Here is a 21,218-nt window from a genome sequence, read left to right as displayed (position 1 = left end):
ATTGAGCGCCAAAGCATTGATAAACTCAACTGGGAGTTTGAAGCGAGCTAGCGGTAAATTCTTTCTTTTACCCCAATATCGAAAATAGTCACGAGATTTTTAAGTTTCTGAGCGCAGACTCAAAACGCAAGTACTTATTGTACTTGATAAACTTATTGCATCTCTTCACTATGGTTTTCTGTGGACAGTGGTACTGCCCCGGTCGTGCCTGCCCATTTGGCTCAAGCTCGAAAGCAACAACAAGATACTCCCACTGTAAAGAGGACTGTAGACTAATTGCATTGGTGAAACAACCTCTAGCAGAGGTTATATTTTCACCTTTGGACGGTGGGTTCTTCGGACGTCACGTACCGACGCCGGCAATACATATTTAATTTCGTTATTTTATATAAAGTTTATTTTTCCAATATGTTTTCTCGGTTAAAATTTTATCCAAATTATTGTATGCTTAGTGAGGTGTGTTATTTTAATTTCTATAGATTGACCTAAATCAAACGGAGCATTAATTCTCCTGAGCTAAGCTCAAACTTTTTTAGCAAAAAATTAGAAGTAAAAAATGCACTAAATTTAAGTAGTATTTGGTTTCTAATTTACTAATATAGCGACAATTGTAATATAAATTTTTTAACAAAGTCAATTTAAAACATTTATAATAATCTTGCTTGTTACCAGTTTGTGTCTTTTTCGTTTATTGATTGATTATTGGAATTTCAATATAAATTATACATTTTAGAGTGAATATAATATATCATAAGTATTATATCATGCGTAATCTTAGTAGAGGTAAAATTAGAAAAGGATATTAAAGGATTATAGTATCCATTAAAATGTTAATAAATTAATTTAAACTCCTACATCACAATATTCTCTAGGCTTATTCTAAGGATTTCAGCACATGGCAGGCGGGTTGTAGACATGCGATCATTTAGTTAATTACACTGAAACTTAGCGTTCGATAAGATAGTATCTCGCCGTTTGAACTGTAGGTGGTTTGAACTGAGACAAGCGTCTAACTGAACTACAAATGACAATGGTCGTGTGCACACACAGTTCTGTGCAAACATTAATCACTAGAGAAGATCGTATGTGCGCTCTAATTCTGTCTCTGGTGCTTTTAAACAAGTGTGCAATTTCGTTTTACTTGTTAATTTCCTTCATGAGTATGAAGTTCACGTGTTTGAACACGTACTCGAAAAAACTAGAGTAGTTATGGTGCACGCAAGTGCATTAATACATTTTATTTAATTGAAACACCCAGACAAATAACCAGACCTGGAAATTCACTTCAAAAGTAAAAAATCTTATCACCACCTATCAAAGAGGACTGGAACGCAGCATGCTTAAACTAAAGAAATCAGACAAAATACGACACACAATAATAAGATCAAAAACCAAAGCAACAGATGCACTGAAATACGCACAAAAACTTATATGGAGATGGGCTGGCCATGTTGCGAGACTTACAGACCGAAGATGGACCACAGAGGTGACCTTTTGGAATGGACCTCAAGGTAAAAGAAATCGAGACCACATTTTCGTTGGGACGACGAGATCAAAAAAGTAGCCTGCCTAAACTGGAAACAGACTGCACAGGACAGAGACAAATGGGCATCTTTGGAGGAGGCCTTCACCCAATAGTGGGGTTCCTACAAATTATATTATTTAAGTATCTAAAATCCAACCAAGCTAGCTAATAATAATAGTAAATATTATCTTGTAGCAAATATTATATAAGTAGTATATTAATAACAGTAATTAAAATAGTTATAGGTAAATAATTTAGAAAATAAATAAAAATAAGAAGATATTAATTTTAATTAGTTAAGTAAGCGTTAGGAGATGGGTCAATGTAAAAGGCTTTTTATTTTAATTTATTTTATGTATTATTATTTAATTGAAATATTTGTAATTTGTTTAAATAGTACTGCCAGCGATGACCATCCCTCTGAACTCTGTATAAAAAGGTATATTTTTTATAGTTTATTATAAATATACACTTTATTAATAGAAACGTAAACAAACTAAATTTATCATAAAATTAACGTTGTATTATTTAGTAATTAATCGCATAGGACGCTGCGAAAAGGAAACCGCAGCGCCTTCGGGGATAGTTGGAACAGCTCAGTTGTATTTAGTTGCTAAACAACGCTAGATTCCTCAGTATTACCGAGAAGGGCCATCTCTTAACAGATATAAACTTGTTAAATAAAACGCATATTTAATTCAAAATACATACACACTGTGACATGAGCACTGAGCACCTTAACACAAAGCTTGGTAGTAGGGTCCCTTATTGTACTAAAACCGCTACAACAACTTACAGATGAAAGAGATAATTCGATAAGAGCAAGATTCAAGGGAAAAGACGAAAGAAGTTACGGCTTCGTAACGTTATGGAGTATAACTCATAAGTTACGTAAGAGATATTTTCATACTTCCAATTATTCACTTATTATCTGAACCAGGGCTTTTATCTAGTTTCAGTTAAAACAAATATAGCAAATTATTTATAAGAAGCCAGCCCAGCACTTAGGTTAGTCCTAGTCCCAGGTCCTTTTATCAATCACTCGCTAACTTTATAGTATGCCTTTTTACACAGCTTTTCTTTAATACGTTACTTAAATTTATTAAATGGCAGAGATAAAAGAGCCTCTGGGATTTTATTAAAGTAGTGTTTCCCTTTTCCCAAAAAAATATTACAAACGATAAATGTTCAGTTTATTGATATGCCAATAGCGACATCTGATTATGCAGTGACGAACTAACAGAATAGGAATAATTCGTATTACAAATTAGATTAAGACTGACATGTTTAACGACCTCAGAACTTTACGATCTATCACCAGAAGTCACCACCTGTATAAGCTATAAAAGCGAAAATACAGTGTAAACTTTATATAACGACACTGAAGTTACTGTGAATTTTATATCATATAGAGAGGTATCGTTAAATGGAGAGAAGAAAAATCAGAATTAGAAAAAGAATAAGTATATTTCAGACTAGTCTTATGTACTTGACTTTCAGACTAGTATAGTACTGTATGTACAAAAAAAGAATCTTATTTAAACGCTATATCATATAGTCTGTTATTATTGCCTGACATCTTTTGCCATTCTCTATTATCTTGTGATATTGAGGCATCTTCAAACTCAAACTCAAATCTTTATTGCATTCCTTATATAAATATTTTACACGTTATAATTTATTACAATAAGGACCTTGGTTAGGCACAGCAATGTTGTGGGAGGGCTCCACCATAGTTAATACATTTCTATTCTTACAAGATACATTATTTATTTGCATTAACTTCACATCGCGAAAAGGAGAATGTACTTAACATTATCAATAAACTTAACTTTTATAAAAGAAATTAAAGTCTATCGGTCAGATACTCTGTAACAGTGTAAACACTTCTTATATAATAATTTCCATAAAGATTTTTACCTTCTAATTTGACATGGTCTATGGTCGGTCGGTTATCAGTACTCATAACTTTTTGGTTGTTAAGTAGAGATTGACTTTTGACTTCTTTTGTAATATTTTAACTTATCATTTATTTATTTATTTATTACATTACATTGTTGATATTTATTGATATATTATTGTAAAATACAATGATTTTAATACTATTCCCATTTAAGCTATGCCTTGGGCCAATCATTTATAGTACTTAGTACTTAATAACATTTGATGTTCCCCGCGTTAGTTTCAAACTTATGATCAGATATGATCTTGGTGATAAAGTAAATACTATTCCAATAATTTAGCTGCTTCCAGTGATAGGATAATAAAACGAGAAAAAAATTTTACACAGCTCCGCAGTTTTTATTAATTTTAGCAACTTAAGATACTTTTTATTACTCATATTATGTTGTCGTTATTGAGAGGATGTGTGATGCTATGGAGAGTGTATTCTTGTATGGTACTATTATAGGCACGTAAGTCTAGCGCTGGCCGATACGTGGAGGGGATTGCTGCGCATGTGCACTGTGGTGCCGGATGCGAGTGGAGAGCCAATCGACGCTCTTCATTTCGCTAGCCCCCCTCAGGTACCTTGTTTTTTACTTCTGCGCAATAACGGTCAGCGCTAGAGTTTCGTGCCGCCACTAATAGACAAGCTAAACCAACCAGTCATTTGATTTCGACGCTTTAGAGAGTTTGTCGATAAGTCCTTGGCTGTGCAGCAAAGGACTTTTTTTCTTTGTGCGCATTTAACATTAGCTCAAACGATGAAGAAAAACATAGTGGGGAAACCGACATGTCTTAGACCCAAAAAGTCGACGGCGTATTTCAGGCCCTGGGGGCTGATCACCTACTTGCCTATTAGATATAAAAAAATTACCATGATACAGATTCGGAAATCTGAGGCCAGGACCAAAAGAGGTTGTAGCACCACACACAAGTATTTATTATTTATTATTTGTTAGGCGAACAAAGTAGTGTTCAAACCAGACGGGCAAAGACATTACTTACAAGCTCGTAACGCCATCGCCGAATCGACTAATGTGCTGAGTTTAGCGTCACATATAGACTGACTTATTAAATTAAATATTTTTTAATTGTAGATTTTTTGGTAATTGAATTATTATTTACAAGTTCTTTTACTCCATAACGCTTTTTACACTTGTTACTCTCAATAATACTTTTCTTATACTATTTTATATATTATAAACACTAATATTATAAAGAGGAAAGGTTTGATTTTTTGTTTGTTTGTATGAATTGAATAGGCTCCGAAACTACTTGGCAGATTTGAAAAATTCTTTCACTGTTGGAAAGCTACATCATTCCTGAGTGACATAGGCTATATTTCATTTTCAAAAAAAATAGGCATCCTTACTAAAATTACGATAACATTAACATTTGTTTATTATTTGATACAATTCTAACAGATGGCGCTGAGTTAAAGGTAGTTTAGTTTAGGTCCGTGTCGTGGTACCAACGTTTCACATAAGTTCTCCTACGGTTTCCCTTGATTTATTTACTACTATGTAATATAACAAAAACCTTAGCCACAGCAACGCTTGGCCGAGTCTGCTAGTATATTATAAACATGTAAAGTTAACAATTAGGTACTACTTAGCCATTATTTGTCGGTGAGAAGTCAATTAAAGGTGTGAGAAATAAAGATTCACAATTAAAACACGTACTGAATATATTATAGATTTCAAAGTTTTCAAGTAGAACTTAGCTTTTGTTTCGATGATTTGTAGCGAGACGTGTTGTATCTGTGATGTACGTATTTGGAACTATAAAGGAACGAAAAGATTAGTCATTACTATGAAATTCTTGATGTTTAAATGTTGTACCACAAATCCGACCTAAGTTGAAATCGAATAAACATGACCCGGGCCGGGGAGGGGAACACAGCTCCAGTCGGAAACTCTTTAACTCTTCGCTCGTAGGCAAATCGCTTCGACACGGCGCAGTCCTCAATTTGTTGGCTAAAAATCCTCCAAGTTTAAGCAGCGCCTGAAAATTATGTCCATACTTTATGTTCTTTGAATTATTGTTCTCTCAAATTCTACGTATACCACAGTTCTATTCCAGTATCACGGAATAATCAAAATTAAACACAATGGTCGTAAAAAAATAAGAATCAGAGAGTGAACGCATGGAAAGTCAGAAACTACGCTTCGGTTAACGTACAATGGTATAACAGTCGTGAAAACGAACAATTCAATAATTCAATTCAAACAAGAAATCACTTTTAAAAATAATAATAATTTACGATCTATAAAAAGACATTTATCTTACCGATCTCGTAGGCAAAGGTAATGTGGGGCGGACGTACGTTTGGGGACACGCCAATAATACAGACAAAGGCGCATACATTTTTAACACAATAAACGGAACAGGCGCTGCCACCAGATCTAGAGAAGGAAAATAAAGCTTTTCTAGTTCTTCCAATCTCAAGGTAAACTTTCATTTCCCAAAATATTCTTACCGGGATACAGTCTCGACGCATAATTCGAAGAAGTAGAAAATAGCATCTTAATTCTGGAATAAAAGTTCTGAGCCAGGTGCCAGACTCGTAGTATGGAGCCGTGGCGTCGGCCTTCGACACACAAAACGGCTCTATCGCCGGCGTCCACCGCGAAGCCCGTTAATAAGTTATCCCTCGCCGAGTCCGCCAATACTTGGTCGTTGATTTCAGTAATTTTTCTCACAATAGTGAGGACTGCGTTCGAATCGCTGACGATACAGAATAACCTAGAAAAACTCAAGCCGAAGCCTCTCGGCTTACAGCCGACGAACCCTATCGAAACTTCTAAAGTCATCTGGGCGTCTAAAATGATTGCAGGTTGAATAATAATAACTTCTGGGTTTGAACAATTCCCGATTCCGTTGGTGTCGTTCGTGCAAATGTCTTCGCGATCTAAAGTGTGAACACCCACTTGTGGGGGAAAAAGTGAACATTCTTCTCGAACACAAGCACTGACGCCTTTCGACAGCGGCGATGTGTCCAACTTTGCTATGGCTATGGGAATGTCAAGTATTTCAGTTTTATCATTTTCCTTAATCTTTTCGTAAAACAATGACTTGTCGCGGTTTGAAGGTAAACGAGTTCCACGTATCTGAGTAATAAGGAGTGTTATTATTTAACTCTTCATATTTTATTTCAGCAATTTTAAACAGCGTCACATATATTTTTGTTATGTTTTTCTTTTCTGCTTATTAAAAATGAGTGCATAAATTGTTTTAATAATTATACTTACCTCTATAATAAGCGAATTATCTAAAAATTCTGCCGTTACACGGGAAGCTGTAGAGTTGTGCAATAAAACTGTGTGATGATCGCTAAAGTTCAAAGTCCGCTTTATGTTTATCGGTTGCTTTTCCGATTCATGTATATCATTTCCAATATTCCATCGTGTGTATAGATGTGTTACCCTTTAAAATAAAACAATGCTATAGATAATTGGTGAAGCTTCTATTGATAAGACGAATGTAGCAGTTTTGATGCCAGAAGTAGTACAGCTGAGAAACTACTAACTAGTCAAAGTCAGTCAGTAACGAGGCAAAAACTGGCTGTTTATAAAATATGAAATTGTAAATAAATGACTTATCTTCAATTTGCAAATCAAGCAATGCAAATTCACCTTGATTTTATAAAGTCCACCGTAGGCACGTTAGTGATTTTCTCAATATTTACGAAAATCATCGGCAGGTCGTCTTGCGCCGGCAGATTGTTGGTGCTGATCAAAACTATCATCTCTCCTTGGTCAACTGGATGATCTCCCACCGTTTCGAATTGTATTACCTTTCCTACACCTGTCATTAATTTAAATTGTATAGTGCCTAGATAATAATTACAGAAAATTGCCTCGAATAAAAAATAAAACTATTTACTTAATTATTGCGATAATGCTAAAGGAAAAATTAAGTATGCTGCTCGTTCTGGTAGAAAGATGGTATAGCATTATATACCTATATATAGGAAAAAAACTCAGTATAATATCCAAATAGAAACCGAAAATCCAATCAAAATCTTATTAAAAACAAGTATCTTTTATAGACAAATCAAACCGACAAATCTCTGATAAAAAATCAGATAATATTATTTTCACATAACGAGTGACATAAGATATTAAAATAATCGGCGAATAATATGAGCCGAAATTAATACGAGAGTCGAGAATTGTGACCTTGTTTACTATAACAGGATAACAGCGCGGCATTTATGAAGATCCGACAGTCTCACTGCAACCGTCGATGCTGTTACAAGAAAGAAACAATGATACAAAAATCAGTGACAATATTCTAAATACTTTAATCCGAATTCGGAGTTCTGAAAGGAGGAATTACAATCCAGTGAGTATAAGTCAGTAAGTAAAATAAAAATAAGTTACTGTTACCTGACAAAAGGGTATCGCCGGAGAGTTTGATTTCATATTTCAATTTCTGCACTTCTGCAGTTTTCTTCTTCTCTCGAAGAAATTTCGATTCACGTCTATCCCTCGCCTGGTCCACTTCTTCAGCTTGTATGAATTCTTCCTCAATAAGTGATCTACACAAAATTGTCTCATGCACCTTTTCGATTACAGCATCTTGGTGTCTTACATCTGAAATTGTTAGCCCTCTTATAGGTAGTGCCCAAGCAACTTTGTTTCAAAAATAGTTATTTAATAGTTTTTGTGATTATTAGAATCAGAAAACATATCTAGAGTGAGAAAGCTTAAGCTTTATCTCATGCTCAAAATAGCTAATTGAGTCTAGAGAAAACCTAGGTAATGAGGTGTTTTTGGTATTTTTAATTTTGAGTGTGTCTATACCATCCCAATCGCAACAGCAGCGGTGAAGCTAACCCTAGGCATTTTATGTTTATGTACCGTAGTGGTGAAATGGAGAGCATGCAGATATTCCCAGAGACTTTGGCAAGAGAGACCAGAAAGCTCAAGTTCCCGAAGGGAGGAAGTCCAAAATCTCGCCAAATCTAGCTATGTGCTCTGACTATGCTTTAGCGATTTCCCGTTTAAAGGACCTGGAGGCTAAGTTGTTTGATTTTTTACGTTTGCCGATATTCAGAGGCTTTAAGCTTTTCTCGCTTACGGCGCAAGGCCGCCTTGCAAGAACAAATTAGGCAAACCAAGGCTGGGATGCTAAAGCATTTTCGTGAAGGCATTTTCCCGCATGATAGGTGTTTTCGGAACCCTTTCGAGCAGGGAATCTGTAGCCGTTGGATGGGCTCGATGAGTAGGTCAGTTTCGTCGTTCCGCTATGGGATCTATTCAGGCACATTGGAGTCTATGCGCAGGCAGAGGTTATTTATAGGCCTGCTCCTTTAAGCATAAACGAAAACATATATCCTCCCTGAAGTACATACAAATGGATGAGCTCTGGGAATATCTTTAACCGCACGAAATGCGATTACAATAAGGCGAAAGTATTGCTTTACTTCACGCCGGTTTCTAAGAGACAGTAGTAGGTACTTGGACAATCTTGAAGGCAACAGTATGGCACTTCCACTAGGTAAGGGTTGACTGATTTCGCTGGTGAAATAACCTCTGTCACAGGTTATTTTGAAATTTATAGGCGCGAATAAGGGACGCGTGGACGAATTACATAACCAATTTCGATCACAGCGTTCGTAAAGAAGCGCAATTACTTATATTTTTTCGATTATATAAATATATATATATATATATATATATATATATATATATATATGTTTTTACATTGGTTCATTAGAAAAAGATTTATACAAATAACAATAAATAAATATCTATATAAAACTCAAGCCTCACAAAAACAGGTACTTTAATAATTAAATATTAACAGGTCCTGTCAATATTAGGATACCTACTACAGACCTGAGACAGCTCGAGGCGTATCAAAAAGGCCGTCCAAATATGAAGATGGTATAAATGCTTCCACATTCTTCCAAATCAGATCTTGTAAGAAACCCACTACGCTTTGTTCTGATTCAATTACTCCGGCGAAATACCTTTTCTCTCCAAATTTCAACTGTGGTAAATATACCTCTAAATTCTTGTCATTTTTCGCACTAAATAAACAAATATTTATGATAATCTAATTGTTTATCGTTTTTAATAATGCTTGAATGGAAATTAATAAGTAACATAAAAAAAACCACTTCACTTTGCACCGAGTGAACCAAATCCCATAACAGATGTGATCGTAGCTATGTGACTCCGTAAATCCGCCACTCTGACTGGGAAGGCATGTCGAATCGAAAAAGCGAACCATCTTCTTTCCAAAAACTGCCAAGTTCGCGCCCATCCGTATTGCATTCCACACCAAACCTGAACATTGTTTTATACATCAACAAACGGACGAAGTTTTAGTTTGTTTATTTGTGCGCTGTGGGATTACTACAAATATTACCTATATTATTTATATATAATATATTCCTCTAATGTAATTAAATATGTCAAAACAGACTATCATAATACCATGTATATACATGGAAGCAAAAAGTTAAATCCGTGTTTACCTTTACAACGTGAGGCCACATCAATACATCAACGTCGAAGGATTGACCAGGATACAGCTGATACTGAACTTTCATAGCCTGATAGCACGTTCCCAAATCCAACCAACCTTCATTGCAATCGTGCCATACTTCAAGTCCAATGATTTCGATTACAAAAGTAAGGGTAAACGTGCTTTTGCAAAAACCATCCAAGTTTGGTACAATACTCTTATTCGGAGTTCCTTTATTCATTTTGGTAGAAATGCAAAAATATTGGTAAGAAGTATGACTAGGTACTGATAAGTGCGTAAGGAACACTAATAATAATTTCAATCTTGTGTCATTAATTGTCTATTGACTTAACTATAATGTATATAACTATAGACTAAACTCACAATAAATATTTAAAATTTCTGATTTTACAGTATTTCAATAAATAAATTCAGCGTGTAAACAAATTTCTCTTAGCTAAATACTAATTACTATACCCCGTAATCCACGCTCAGTTTTGGCAGTGATGGGACCATTTCGATAATTTGAATCGATAGAAAACTACAAACGCTCGTCAACTGCTACCATAACGGGTAAACAGGGTCAACTACGTTTAACATTTTGCCCAATTTTATCAGAGGCTAGATTGTCTAACTTTGATCATCATTGTGATTGCTAAATCCTCGCTTTAACTCGTTAAACCATTTGTAAATAGTGGCACGAGATGTGGCTTCATTAAACATTGCTAATAGAAGCCTACCATAGCTTTGTTGTAGAGTAAGCCCACAACGAAAGTCGTAATAAATCAGCGACCGAAAATTTTCCCGCGTTAGGTTCATTTTCACCTGTAATAAGAGTTTTATGTCACAAATGATAAATGAATGCAAACGAAAGATTTCTAACATTGAAATTGACATAAAACAAACATTAATAAACATTGAAAAAAAAAGTGTTCATTAGCAATGTTCCTAACTGGCTAGTTCTAAACACTTTCAGTGTTTAGAACAGTTTATTTTATATTTTGGCCAGCAACGCACTCGCAAGCTCTCTGGCATTGACTGTCCATGGGCGGCGGTATCACTTAGCATCACGTGAGCTTCTTGCCCGGCCTTTAGACTTGATGCGCTCTTTTCTTCAAGGAGCCTGAGTCGAATTAGTTCGGAAATACTTCAGTGGGCAGCTGATTCCACATAGCGGAGTTACATGACAAAAACTGTTTGAAACTCAACAACATAACAATTACTTACAGATAAAATAGTTACCAACTGTAATATTATATAGAATATCGCTGATATAATCAATGGCGCCATCTCTGTTTAGAATTAGCTAGAGTCGACAATATCGGCGTAGTCTTTTTCCAACTGTCATGAATGCCTAAGAACAATTCTAATTTCTAGGGCAATATTGAATTCTGCGGTTGCCGGTTTGTCATTTATATTAACTCCGTGCGGAAAGAGAGCGGGCAGGGCAGTAATGCGAACCGACATATGTATTATTTATTATTTACTATGCATCATATTGTTTGTTCCAAAAATTACTGCTATTTCTAAGTTGAAAATAACAAAGAGTAAGTTTTTTATGGTGTAATCGAGAAAAATACACGTTTGAGAGTAATTGATTTTAAAAACTTCAACCGTTTCTAAAATCTCGATTATTTAAGAGACGACGAAGACAATGACGATTAAAACACTATATCCGATGGCAAAACGGTATGCTCTTGTAAATATTTGCCAAAATGTGTGAGTATAAGTAATATAGTTAACGTAGGTACCCATACCTTATTATTTAGGTTCAATAAATTTATTTACTGATTTAAAATTGCTTTGTCTATAATTTGTGCCGAATTATTTATTTATTAGGTACTTTTGTCAACAGTAATAATATTCTTATAGATATAAATAAAAACAATTTACTAAGTAATTCGGAAAATATTTGTAGGGAAGTGAAACATATTTATGAGTTATGACCCATTATAAACATACAAAAATTTTCTTAACTTCTATGTATGGTCTTTATTTCATGTGTTTTCTGCTCAAAAATCATGTTGGTAATTTTCAGACAAATTCAATCTAGTTTACGAAGGAATATCACGATGAACAACTTCAGCTTATCTGTAAATACAACAGTCGATAAGGAAGATGTGAAAAGACATGGCAAACATATGAAGGTCTGGTGGGATCCCAAAGGCAGGCTGGGAGCACTTCACTCTTTTAATATGTTGAGGTAAGGAAACCTTAGTATAGGAACTCTTTTAGTTTACAGAATTAGCCAACCACTTTGTTAACTGTAAAGTTTGAAATGTGTATTGATAATTAATATAAGCATTATTTCTTAGAGTTCCATTAGTAAGAGATGGTCTTGTTAGTGAGCCAGAGAAGGAGAAAACTCTTACACCTCTGGCCAATAAGACTATTTTAGATGTTGGCTGTGGTGGAGGAATATTATCAGAGGTATTATTTTTTAATTGACAATTAAAATAGAACAATTAATCTAGCAATTATGACAGCAACATTCAATAAAAGCATTATTTAACTTTAAATTCTTCTTTTCTTACTTATGTCACTGTTATACCTACTTGTGTGCTAATTTTGTACAATTTGTGAGTAGGTCCTTGGAGTATCATTATACAATGTAATTAGTTTTTTATGAATTAAGTAAATTGGGTTAAAAATTCAAAGAGAAAATTATATTTCATATTACTGTAAAGTCAAAGAGTCAAATATAATTAGGTCTAAATCTGCGCAAAAAGTGAACCTAAGTATGGATATGGACCATGTTTCAGGCTTTGGCCAGAATAGGCGGCATCGTTACGGGAGTGGACGCCAGCGAAGAGTTAATCGAGTGCGCCAAACAACACAGTGACCTCGACGAGAAGATTGCCCACAATAAGCCCACATACTTCTGCTCCACCATCGAGGACCACGCCGTGGAATACAAGAACCACTACGATGCGGTGGTGGCCTCGGAGATCATCGAGCACGTGGCCGACAAAGTGCTATTCGTGCGCGCCTGCGTGGCCTGCCTCAAGCCGGGGGGCCGCATCTTCATCACCACGCCCAACAGGAGCCTCTGGACCCGGCTGCTGGGCATCTACGTGGCCGAGTACGTGCTGGGCACCTTGCCCAAGGGCACGCATCAGTACCACAAGCTCACCACGCCCAGCGAGGTCTCTTTTCTGCTCGAGAGAAGTACGGTTTACTGCTGAAGTACTCACATTTCACAACCCTTTCTGAACTCTTGAGGTTTTCAGTTTGATATTTTTCAGATTGCTGTAAAGTGGAGCTGGTTCGCGGCATCATGTTCTACCCTTTCTTTAACAAGTGGACTTGGGTTAATTCCACCAAGCTCATGTTCGCCATGCAGGCGATCAAGTTAGAACCCGAACGAGAATAAAGTGCTACGAGTGTTTTTGTGCTAATTTGATAGTCATTCTGTTGCTGTTATTTATTCGTTTTGATGATTATATATGATTAACTTCTTTAGTTGCTCCTACCAATAATAATGTCTTGCTTATTAGTTTTTAAGTTCTGTTGAGTTTAGGTAAGTTATTTAAAAAATTTCTGTCTGTCAGTCTACTGTTTTTAATGCCCCTGTTAGAATTGCGTAGCAAATATCACAGATCGTAATTCGGAGATTCCTATTGAGGATCTACGTTTGGCAGGTTAATAAGTAAGTGGTGATCAGTTTAAACGTATAATATGCAGTCTTAGATAAATTCTCAGATTAGGTACGTTAAGTGTTACATTGTGTGCATAATGTTTATTATTGCTTTGGCGAACGCGCAACGAACGAGTTTCGAATTAAGTTAATTCTCTTGACAGTCATTTATTTATATTTCATGCCGATATTCTATACAATTCAATAAAATTATAATCCAACCTTTAGCTTAGATTACGATGACCATCCCCAATTCTACGCGTGCCTGTATATAGGGTCCCATAGCGGAAATACAGATTCCCGGCTCGAAAGGGTTCCGACCGCATAAATCGTGATACTTGGCGATTTTAAACGACCACCAATTGGCCCCGAAATCGATCCACTTTCATGACTTTGCAAACGACTTGACGCGCTGCCATTAAACGACTACGTATGAGATGTAGATGTAGATTATACAGTTCTTAAACCCTCTTTGTTGGACATTCTGCTGACTTGGCAAGTCTCTGTTGACCCGTGGGGTCATTGGGTTCAAGGAATCATTGTGCCGTTTACGCGCGCTATGCGGCCTCGTTTCGCCGGCTGTCGCCGATACAGTACAGTACAGATTAGGATGGGATGTGGTCGTTTTTGTGTCCTATCCTTTGCGCGTGCGTCACATTTGCTTTTCGTCGAGTACTCCAGATACCGTCGCTAACTCGCGATCTGTCGCAGAGGTGGTCCTGCAGGAATAAATTAAAACATCTATCTGAATCTATACAAATATTATTATTATAGTCTCTGTCTTAAAAAATTGATACCTAATTGAGTCTTTAAGTCTTTGAGAGAAAGACTCAACCCAGATAAATCACCTGAACAGATTAATTCCTATCGTCCAATATAATTTTATTGTCCTCATGTCTGGAAAGATATTTTAAAACATGGTAATGCCTTGACTGGTATGCAGAATCCAATTATGTCATTCCACATGTTCAACATGGAGATATGTAGAGGACAAAGGTGTCCTGTCCTGACACCTGCATTTCAGCTACCTCATAAGCCCTGAAAAATGCATATATCATAAATTACACACAGTTTGTCTATTTCCAGTGGGCCCACACATAGAGACTCCTTCAAATAGGCTGAGCACTGCAGCATATGCAATAAAGAAAATCCAACAGTTTACTGATAAGGACATGGCTACAATTGTGTATCATAGCTACTTTCACAGTGTTATGTTGTATGGTACGCTACTGTGGGGTGTGGCTGCAGAGGTTCAATCCATATTTGTGCTGCAGAAGCAAGCCATTCATGGATTTGTTATGTTTCTCCAAGGGAGTAGGTACGAAATAAGTTACAGGATTTAATATTATGACAGCAATTGATAGCAATTCAATATATTATTTGCCTTGTTGTGTGTACAAAAAAATATAAACAATGTTAAAACAAATGGTGACTTTCACCAGTATAATACACGAAATAGAACTAATTTGAGTGTATAACCAATCAGGCTCCAGAAGATAAACCACTCCTTATATGGAAATTGTATTCGTTTTTACAACAAAAAATAAATTATAAGCCCTCGTTAAATGTTAATTAATCAATAAATCTTTTTCTAAACTTATATTTTTTTCGAATACTGAAATGATTGATTTGATGATTGAATTGCTTCAGTTCAAACAATTTGTATGACTCAAAACTTAGCAATGGAAAATAGAGTGGCGTAAAGTTTCTTGTCAGTTATGCATGCCCACTCTATCACATTGACTTGCAAACTGGTAGTAAATATAAATTTACCATTAACTTAACTTTATTTTTTGACATAAGTGTACTTGTTTACCTATGTGAATAAATTATTATTATTATTATAATAAAGATTTTGAGTTAACTAGGAACACCCTTTCAGCTACCTACTTGGATAACAGTTTTTCTGATTGCATTGTACATGAAAAATGTAATGTTAACTGGTTAGATTCAGATCAAAGTTGACAAAAAATCATTGTTGAGCGCCATAGGGTTAACCAACACATATAAATAACTTTTAGGCCAATTACAAGAATCATTTAAAGTTTTTTAAAATAATATTAAGAATAAACTTAGGTCTCTTGAAAATTCTAATGATGCTTATGAACAATGTGAATATTTATGTCAACAAATAAATAACAATAGCTGACCTGGCAAACGTCGTCTTGCCAAACTACTACCTTTAACTCAGCGCCATCTGTTAGAATTGTATCAAATAATAAACAAATGTTAATGTTATCGTAATTTTAGTAAGGATGCCTATTTTTTTGAAAATGAAATATAGCCTATGTCACTCAGGAATGATGTAGCTTTCCAACAGTGAAAGAATTTTTCAAATCTGCCAAGTAGTTTCGGAGCCTATTCAATTCATACAAACAAACAAACAAAAAATCAAACCTTTCCTCTTTATAATATTAGTATAGAAAACTGTTTCTTTAAGCTGTAATATGAAATTCTTGATTGGGGTACACCAGGTATATATGTTAGTAGATAAAAATTGTATGATCTGTATCATGAAAAGTCTATTTCTACCGACCAGTTGTTTATAAACTATGTCTAAAATTATTTTACCTTGATTCATCTTGATCCATGTGTTTGCACAGTTATGTAAGTGCATTCTCTTATTTTACTTTGCTTCATTAATATAGGTGAAATGTTTGGATTTCATATTTATTCATTATTTTTAATTTAATTACATTGATTAACTGTTTTAACAAGTGATGAGCAGCCTGATACTGGTTGCAATGGTTACAAATACTTTGTACGACTAATATTGACATTGTATATCATTGAGAGTACATAAAGAAATGTTGAAAGAATGAATTACAATTTTTAAACATAATAGCCAGGTACAATAGCTACAATGCCTAGTTTCAGTGTTTATACACAGCCAGTGACATTTCGGACGATAAAATAATGGAGCAGGCGAGGCGCTAATACAATAAATTAAAGTATGTTATTATTATACATTTAATAAGATGTTATGGATGACTTATTGGAATACAACCAATAAAAGCAGAGATTGATAGTACTCAAAAATTCAAAAGAACTTACCGTGCAGACTTCATTATTATCCCATGCTTCTTATTGAATATAAATTCATAATGCATTATATTATGCCTTCCATATTTGCAACTGCAAAAGTAACGCAAAATAACGTGGCCTATCGGAAAATACATGTAATGTATTCGATAATCGATTGAAAGCAATAATTATTGATTATTTGTTGTCAATTCACAAAATACAAATCAACTAGAAATTTTTTTTTGGAAGTTGGTCAACTATATAGAGATACATTTTTTTTAACTTATTTATTAGCCGGATACAACGTCCATTGGCACATAGAGATTAGTGATCAGTGTTGCCAGATGGTCTTCGCGACGTACCTCTAGAGTCTAGACTAATTTGATTTCCCCCTACTTCCTAGTAATCCCTAGATGCCCTCACGAAGCGGATGGTGGCATGGGCCATAGGGCGGTTCGTTAAAGTGGCAGTGTCATGTTGGGATTATTGGGAAATTAAAGGCATTATGCAAAGAATCTGTAATAGAAAATGGATTGACCGGTTCAAGTTTTATTCTGTTTTTGGTTACACGAATGTAACGTAATTCAATTTAGTTCCAAAATCAGGAACGTGATATACAATAGCAAAAGAACTGTATTTGGCGTGTTTTTTTACACTTTCTATAAAAAAAACTCCAAATAATGGGAATTAATCCCCCTATTCTGCCTCTCACTTGGTTGAGAAACAATCCGAAATGGTTCAACCCAATAACGATTTTCTTTGCAAAAGACTTCTCTTTGAGGAGTCAGGGAGGAGGTAACCGACGCCGTTTTCGAGTTATCCTCAATTTTCCTTGCCGAATTATACAAGACAGCTCTCGGGTCTTTCTTTCACCAAAATCATTTCTACGCACTTTGCTTAAACAAGTATTTGAAGATTGTATTTTTGCTGCCGCTTGTGCTAGTCGACTGTTATTGCTGAAAGTTTTAACGTTCCAAAAAAGCAATTCGTGACCGTAATTTAATACCAATGATCGTCGGTAAGTTAAGACAATAACTTTAGCAATATTATATTCTGAACTGCTACGGTTATAGTTTGTTATATTATTATGGATCGATATTTATATCAAATTATGGGCATGCCACTTCAGAGCTTCCAGACAAGCTCGGTTATGCGCGGGTTGCCTAGTAAATGGATCTGTTTCGAGGTAAGTACTGAATATTCACCTTTTGACCTGTATTCTCAGCTTCATCAGGTTCCAGGGTAGACTAATGATAATTATTAAATTACACTTTATATTTCAATCAAAAACAATCTAAGAAATTGAAATTGTTTTTGATATAAATTTTAGATATAGACGCACAGTCGAAATATGCCAAAAACGACGAGATTCAACAAGAGTCATTTGACATCAGAGATATATTATACCACCTGTGGCAAAAAACTCAGTCTATTTAGCTAAACTTAAGCTTGACTTCGAGCGTGTGTCATTATGTCATATCACTAGTGGTATTTCATGAATAATTATAAATTTATAAATCCTCGCTTCAGCCATGAGCCAAGGCTATTGCCTATTTGACGACTGACGTATTACTTACTGTAGACTTATTTCTAGTCGCATCTAACTTGAATTACTAATGCTATAAGTCACGTTTACTCTATTCCAAACAATAAATTTATAACAAAAAGAGCAAACAGTATTACAGTAACTGTAATATTATATTATCTTACGTACAGTACACGCGCAAAGGTTGTTAACTTGTTAGAGAATAATTGATATTAAGAAGTTCAACCGTTTCTAAAATCTCTCGATTATTAAGTAATAATGACGATTAATACACTAAATCCGATACGATATGCTGTAATAAATATTTCCCTAAATGTGTGAGTATAAATAATATATTATTCTACGTAACTGTGCCTTATTATTTGAGTAGGTAAAATAAATTTAATCGTTTATGTCATAGATAAGTTGTGTTGTGCTGTTGTGTTTTAATATTCTGCTGTTTCATTTTTTATTACTCTAACCAACTAAGTACCTACTATAGTATAATTTCCTTCTTATAGGTACTCTTGTGAAATGTGAATAGATAAAGATAATTTACTAACGTTAATATTAATAAATAACAGAGTAGGAAAATCCAACACATTTATGACCCATAATACATTGTAATAATGGTAAATGGTTTTAATTTGCATGTATCTATTTTCTTAATACAAAAGTTGATACATGTATGTGTTTCCTGCTCAGACAGTAAATGTTTATAGCTTTCAGACAAATTCAATCATGTTTACGAAGAAATATCACTAGCTTATCTGCAAGTAACGCAAATACAACAGTTGATAAGGAAGATGTGAAAAGACACAGCAAACACATGAAGATCTGGTGGGATCCCAAAGGCAAGCTTGGAGTGCTTCACTCTTTTAATATGCTGAGGTATGTATACCTTACTATAAGGACACTAATTTAAGTTTTCAAGAATTAGCTAGCCACTTTACTTAAATGTGACATTGAAAATGCGTGTTGATAATTAATATAAGCATTATTTCTTAGAGTTCCATTAGTAAGAGATGGTCTTGTTAGTGAGCCAGAGAAGGAGAAAACTCTTACACCTCTGGCCAATAAGACTATTTTAGATGTTGGCTGTGGTGGAGGAATATTATCAGAGGTATTAATTTTATATTAAAGTATTATAACATAGCTACTTCTACACAAGGGAATACTTAACAATTACAATTGAACAATTCATCTGGCATAGTTATAGCAGTATTAGACATTTCTTAATTTTATTTTGATAATATGTTAATGAAGGGATACCTTCATTTATAGTATTCTTACTGCCATATAAATCAGTATAATTACACATTTGCCACATTCTTTAAAGTTACTTTAATAAAAACCCCTGTCTATACTAATTTCTATTTAATTTAGTTTTAAGGCGTTAAAAAATATTATTAAAATAGATATATTTTAATTATTTCTTCTAGAAGTATCATTTCATTAAAGATGTTATTTTTTGAAAAGTAGCTTTATGATATTGGCTGTTGTGGAGTTGTGTGTACTTAAAAAAACCAATTTCATTATTTATTTATAATATATGTATATGATTTTTATCCCCGTTCCAGGCTTTGGCGAGAATAGGCGGCGTTGTGACGGGAGTAGACGCCAGCAAAGAGTTAATAGAGTGTGCCAAACAACACAGTGACCTCGACCTGAGGATTACCCACAATAAGCCCACATACTTCTGCTCCACCATCGAGGACCACGCCGTGGAATACCCGAACCACTACGATGCGGTGGTGGCCTCAGAGATCATCGAACACGTTACCGACAAGGAGCTCTTCGTTCAGGCCTGTGTTACCTGTCTCAAGCCCGGAGGCCGCATCTTCGTCACCACGCCCAATAGGAGCCCCCTTACTCGGCTGCTGGGCATCTACGTGGCCGAGTACGTGATGGGCATGGTGCCCAAGGGCACGCATCAGTACCACAAGCTCACCACGCCCAACGAGGTCTCTTTTCTGCTCGAGAGAAGTACGGTTTACTGCTGAAGTACTCACATTTCACAACCCTTTCTGAACTGTTGAGGTGATTTTATAACTTTACAATACTTTTCAGATTGCTGTCACGTCGAGCTGGTTCACGGCATGATGTACAATCCCTTTTCTGACAAGTGGTCTTGGGTTAATTCCACTAAGCTCATGTTTGCTATGCAGGCGATCAAGTTAGATCCCGAACACGAATAAAGTCCTACAAGGGTTTTTGTACTATTTTAATAATAAAGTTACTGCTGTTATGTATTTGTTTTGGAAACCTTTTTAGAAGATATAGACATTAATTAAAAAATCAAGATTTTATTCATTTTAACTACATTATGCATACAAATATACACTGACGGACTCATAAACTGCATTAAAGTAAAAAAACGACCTAGAAATGAATATTTTAATCAAGTATGCATTTCTACACAGATTTAAATTGAAACGTCTAGATTGGTTCGTTTACTTTAAAACAGCGTAGGGTCATAATATCCTTCAGTTTAAGTTTGTGTACTGGAAAGGACCTTAAAACTTTTTTGAAGAAAAAAAGAAATTTAAAGAAAATTGGTTTTAACAATAGACACAAGCTTTATGCATGGGTTTTTTTATGTTGTAATAAGGTGCATTACCTCCACGTGCCCTTATGGATTCTAATCGGTTCCACATAGATTTGATTAGAGTTATTAAAACATCTTGCGGAATATTGTCCCATTCTTCTAAAAGTGCTGTTCTTAGTTGTGCCCCTGTCATGGCACACATTCTCGCATATACAGCTCTTTTTACAGGTGACTGTACCCCGGTTTTTATATCAGATTTAATGTTGCGTGACTCCGCCAAATGCGCCATTGCTTTTAGATAGCAGTTCTTGGCCTCTTTTTCCCTGGCCTGAGCGGGAGCGGGCGGACTTACCTTCTCCAGCCAGGGGATCCTATTTTGCTACCCTTGGGGCCTAGTTGGAGGCCTCCTCCCATTTGTGTATGCTGCGCCTGATGTCAGGTGCCGTTGGTTGACTTCTGAATGGAGTGCGAATGCCCACCATTTCGCCTATTAGGATAGTGTCAAACGTGAATTTAAATGTGTGAGAATGTATAA

General features: G+C 35.3%; 3 protein-coding genes across 12 annotated transcripts; 2 read left to right on the top strand and 1 right to left on the bottom strand.

Annotated features, from left to right (window-relative positions):
- Positions 1 to 5,082: 5,082 nt before the first annotated feature.
- LOC110999905 lies at positions 5,083 to 16,945 on the bottom strand. Of its 4 annotated transcripts, none has more exons than XM_045629446.1 (13): positions 16,641 to 16,945; positions 14,384 to 14,624; positions 13,809 to 14,305; positions 9,960 to 10,774; positions 9,605 to 9,768; positions 9,316 to 9,509; positions 7,861 to 8,067; positions 7,105 to 7,276; positions 6,721 to 6,895; positions 5,949 to 6,579; positions 5,759 to 5,874; positions 5,323 to 5,473; positions 5,083 to 5,250 (listed from the first exon to the last, which is right to left on the bottom strand). In XM_045629446.1, exons 4-13 carry the CDS (start codon positions 10,188 to 10,190, stop codon positions 5,189 to 5,191), a joined length of 2,103 nt encoding a protein of 700 aa, XP_045485402.1. In that variant the 5' UTR covers positions 10,191 to 10,774; positions 13,809 to 14,305; positions 14,384 to 14,624; positions 16,641 to 16,945; the 3' UTR covers positions 5,083 to 5,188. The 4 variants fall into 4 exon arrangements, with proteins under 4 accessions (XP_045485402.1, XP_045485401.1, XP_045485404.1 ...); XM_045629445.1 differs by having other exon boundaries at positions 14,435 to 14,624; XM_045629448.1 differs by lacking the exons at positions 5,759 to 5,874; positions 5,949 to 6,579 and having other exon boundaries at positions 14,435 to 14,624.
- Positions 7,647 to 13,421, top strand: LOC110999904 (ubiquinone biosynthesis O-methyltransferase, mitochondrial). 4 transcript variants are annotated; one of them, XM_022269193.2, is made up of 6 exons: positions 11,261 to 11,496; positions 11,590 to 11,668; positions 11,988 to 12,152; positions 12,265 to 12,379; positions 12,712 to 13,117; positions 13,195 to 13,421. In XM_022269193.2, exons 1-6 carry the CDS (start codon positions 11,403 to 11,405, stop codon positions 13,320 to 13,322), a joined length of 987 nt encoding a protein of 328 aa, XP_022124885.2. In that variant the 5' UTR covers positions 11,261 to 11,402; the 3' UTR covers positions 13,323 to 13,421. The 4 variants fall into 4 exon arrangements, with proteins under 4 accessions (XP_045485405.1, XP_045485407.1, XP_022124885.2 ...); XM_045629449.1 differs by lacking the exons at positions 11,261 to 11,496; positions 11,590 to 11,668 and adding an exon at positions 7,647 to 7,816; XM_045629451.1 differs by lacking the exons at positions 11,261 to 11,496; positions 11,590 to 11,668 and adding an exon at positions 7,647 to 7,826.
- A 1,126-nt stretch (positions 16,946 to 18,071) lies between the features above and the next one.
- On the top strand, positions 18,072 to 20,383 carry LOC110999906 (ubiquinone biosynthesis O-methyltransferase, mitochondrial). 4 transcript variants are annotated; one of them, XM_022269195.2, is made up of 5 exons: positions 18,072 to 18,473; positions 18,865 to 19,026; positions 19,144 to 19,258; positions 19,716 to 20,121; positions 20,206 to 20,383. In XM_022269195.2, exons 1-5 carry the CDS (start codon positions 18,415 to 18,417, stop codon positions 20,331 to 20,333), a joined length of 870 nt encoding a protein of 289 aa, XP_022124887.1. In that variant the 5' UTR covers positions 18,072 to 18,414; the 3' UTR covers positions 20,334 to 20,383. The 4 variants fall into 4 exon arrangements, with proteins under 4 accessions (XP_022124887.1, XP_045485409.1, XP_045485411.1 ...); XM_045629453.1 differs by having other exon boundaries at positions 18,858 to 19,026; XM_045629455.1 differs by lacking the exon at positions 18,072 to 18,473 and adding an exon at positions 18,562 to 18,767.
- Positions 20,384 to 21,218: the final 835 nt, after the last annotated feature.

The sequence above is a fragment of the Pieris rapae genome, chromosome 9 (assembly GCF_905147795.1).
Source record: "Pieris rapae chromosome 9, ilPieRapa1.1, whole genome shotgun sequence".
Classification (NCBI taxonomy): Eukaryota; Metazoa; Arthropoda; class Insecta; order Lepidoptera; family Pieridae; genus Pieris; species Pieris rapae.
Note: the sequence above shows the minus strand (reverse complement) of the source record. Positions and strands in the feature narration are given on the sequence as shown.

Bases quoted from the DNA above. Each gene is read 5' to 3' on its own strand.
- LOC110999905 (XM_045629446.1), bottom strand. From the start codon at position 10,190: ATGAATAAAGGAACTCCGAATAAGAGTATTGTACCAAACTTGGATGGT. The intron at 9,510-9,604 runs GTGAAGTGGTTT...TTGTTTATTTAG, and splicing joins TTTGGTTCACTCGGTGCAAA to TGCGAAAAATGACAAGAATT. The intron at 6,580-6,720 runs GTAAGTATAATT...CTTATTACTCAG, and splicing joins ATAATTCGCTTATTATAGAG to ATACGTGGAACTCGTTTACC.
- LOC110999904 (XM_022269193.2), top strand. From the start codon at position 11,403: ATGCGAACCGACATATGTATTATTTATTATTTACTATGCATCATATTG. The intron at 12,380-12,711 runs GTATTATTTTTT...ACCATGTTTCAG, and splicing joins GTGGAGGAATATTATCAGAG to GCTTTGGCCAGAATAGGCGG. The intron at 13,118-13,194 runs GTACGGTTTACT...GATATTTTTCAG, and splicing joins CTCTTTTCTGCTCGAGAGAA to ATTGCTGTAAAGTGGAGCTG.
- LOC110999906 (XM_022269195.2), top strand. From the start codon at position 18,415: ATGACGATTAATACACTAAATCCGATACGATATGCTGTAATAAATATT. The intron at 19,027-19,143 runs GTATGTATACCT...ATTATTTCTTAG, and splicing joins CACTCTTTTAATATGCTGAG to AGTTCCATTAGTAAGAGATG. The intron at 19,259-19,715 runs GTATTAATTTTA...TCCCCGTTCCAG, and splicing joins GTGGAGGAATATTATCAGAG to GCTTTGGCGAGAATAGGCGG.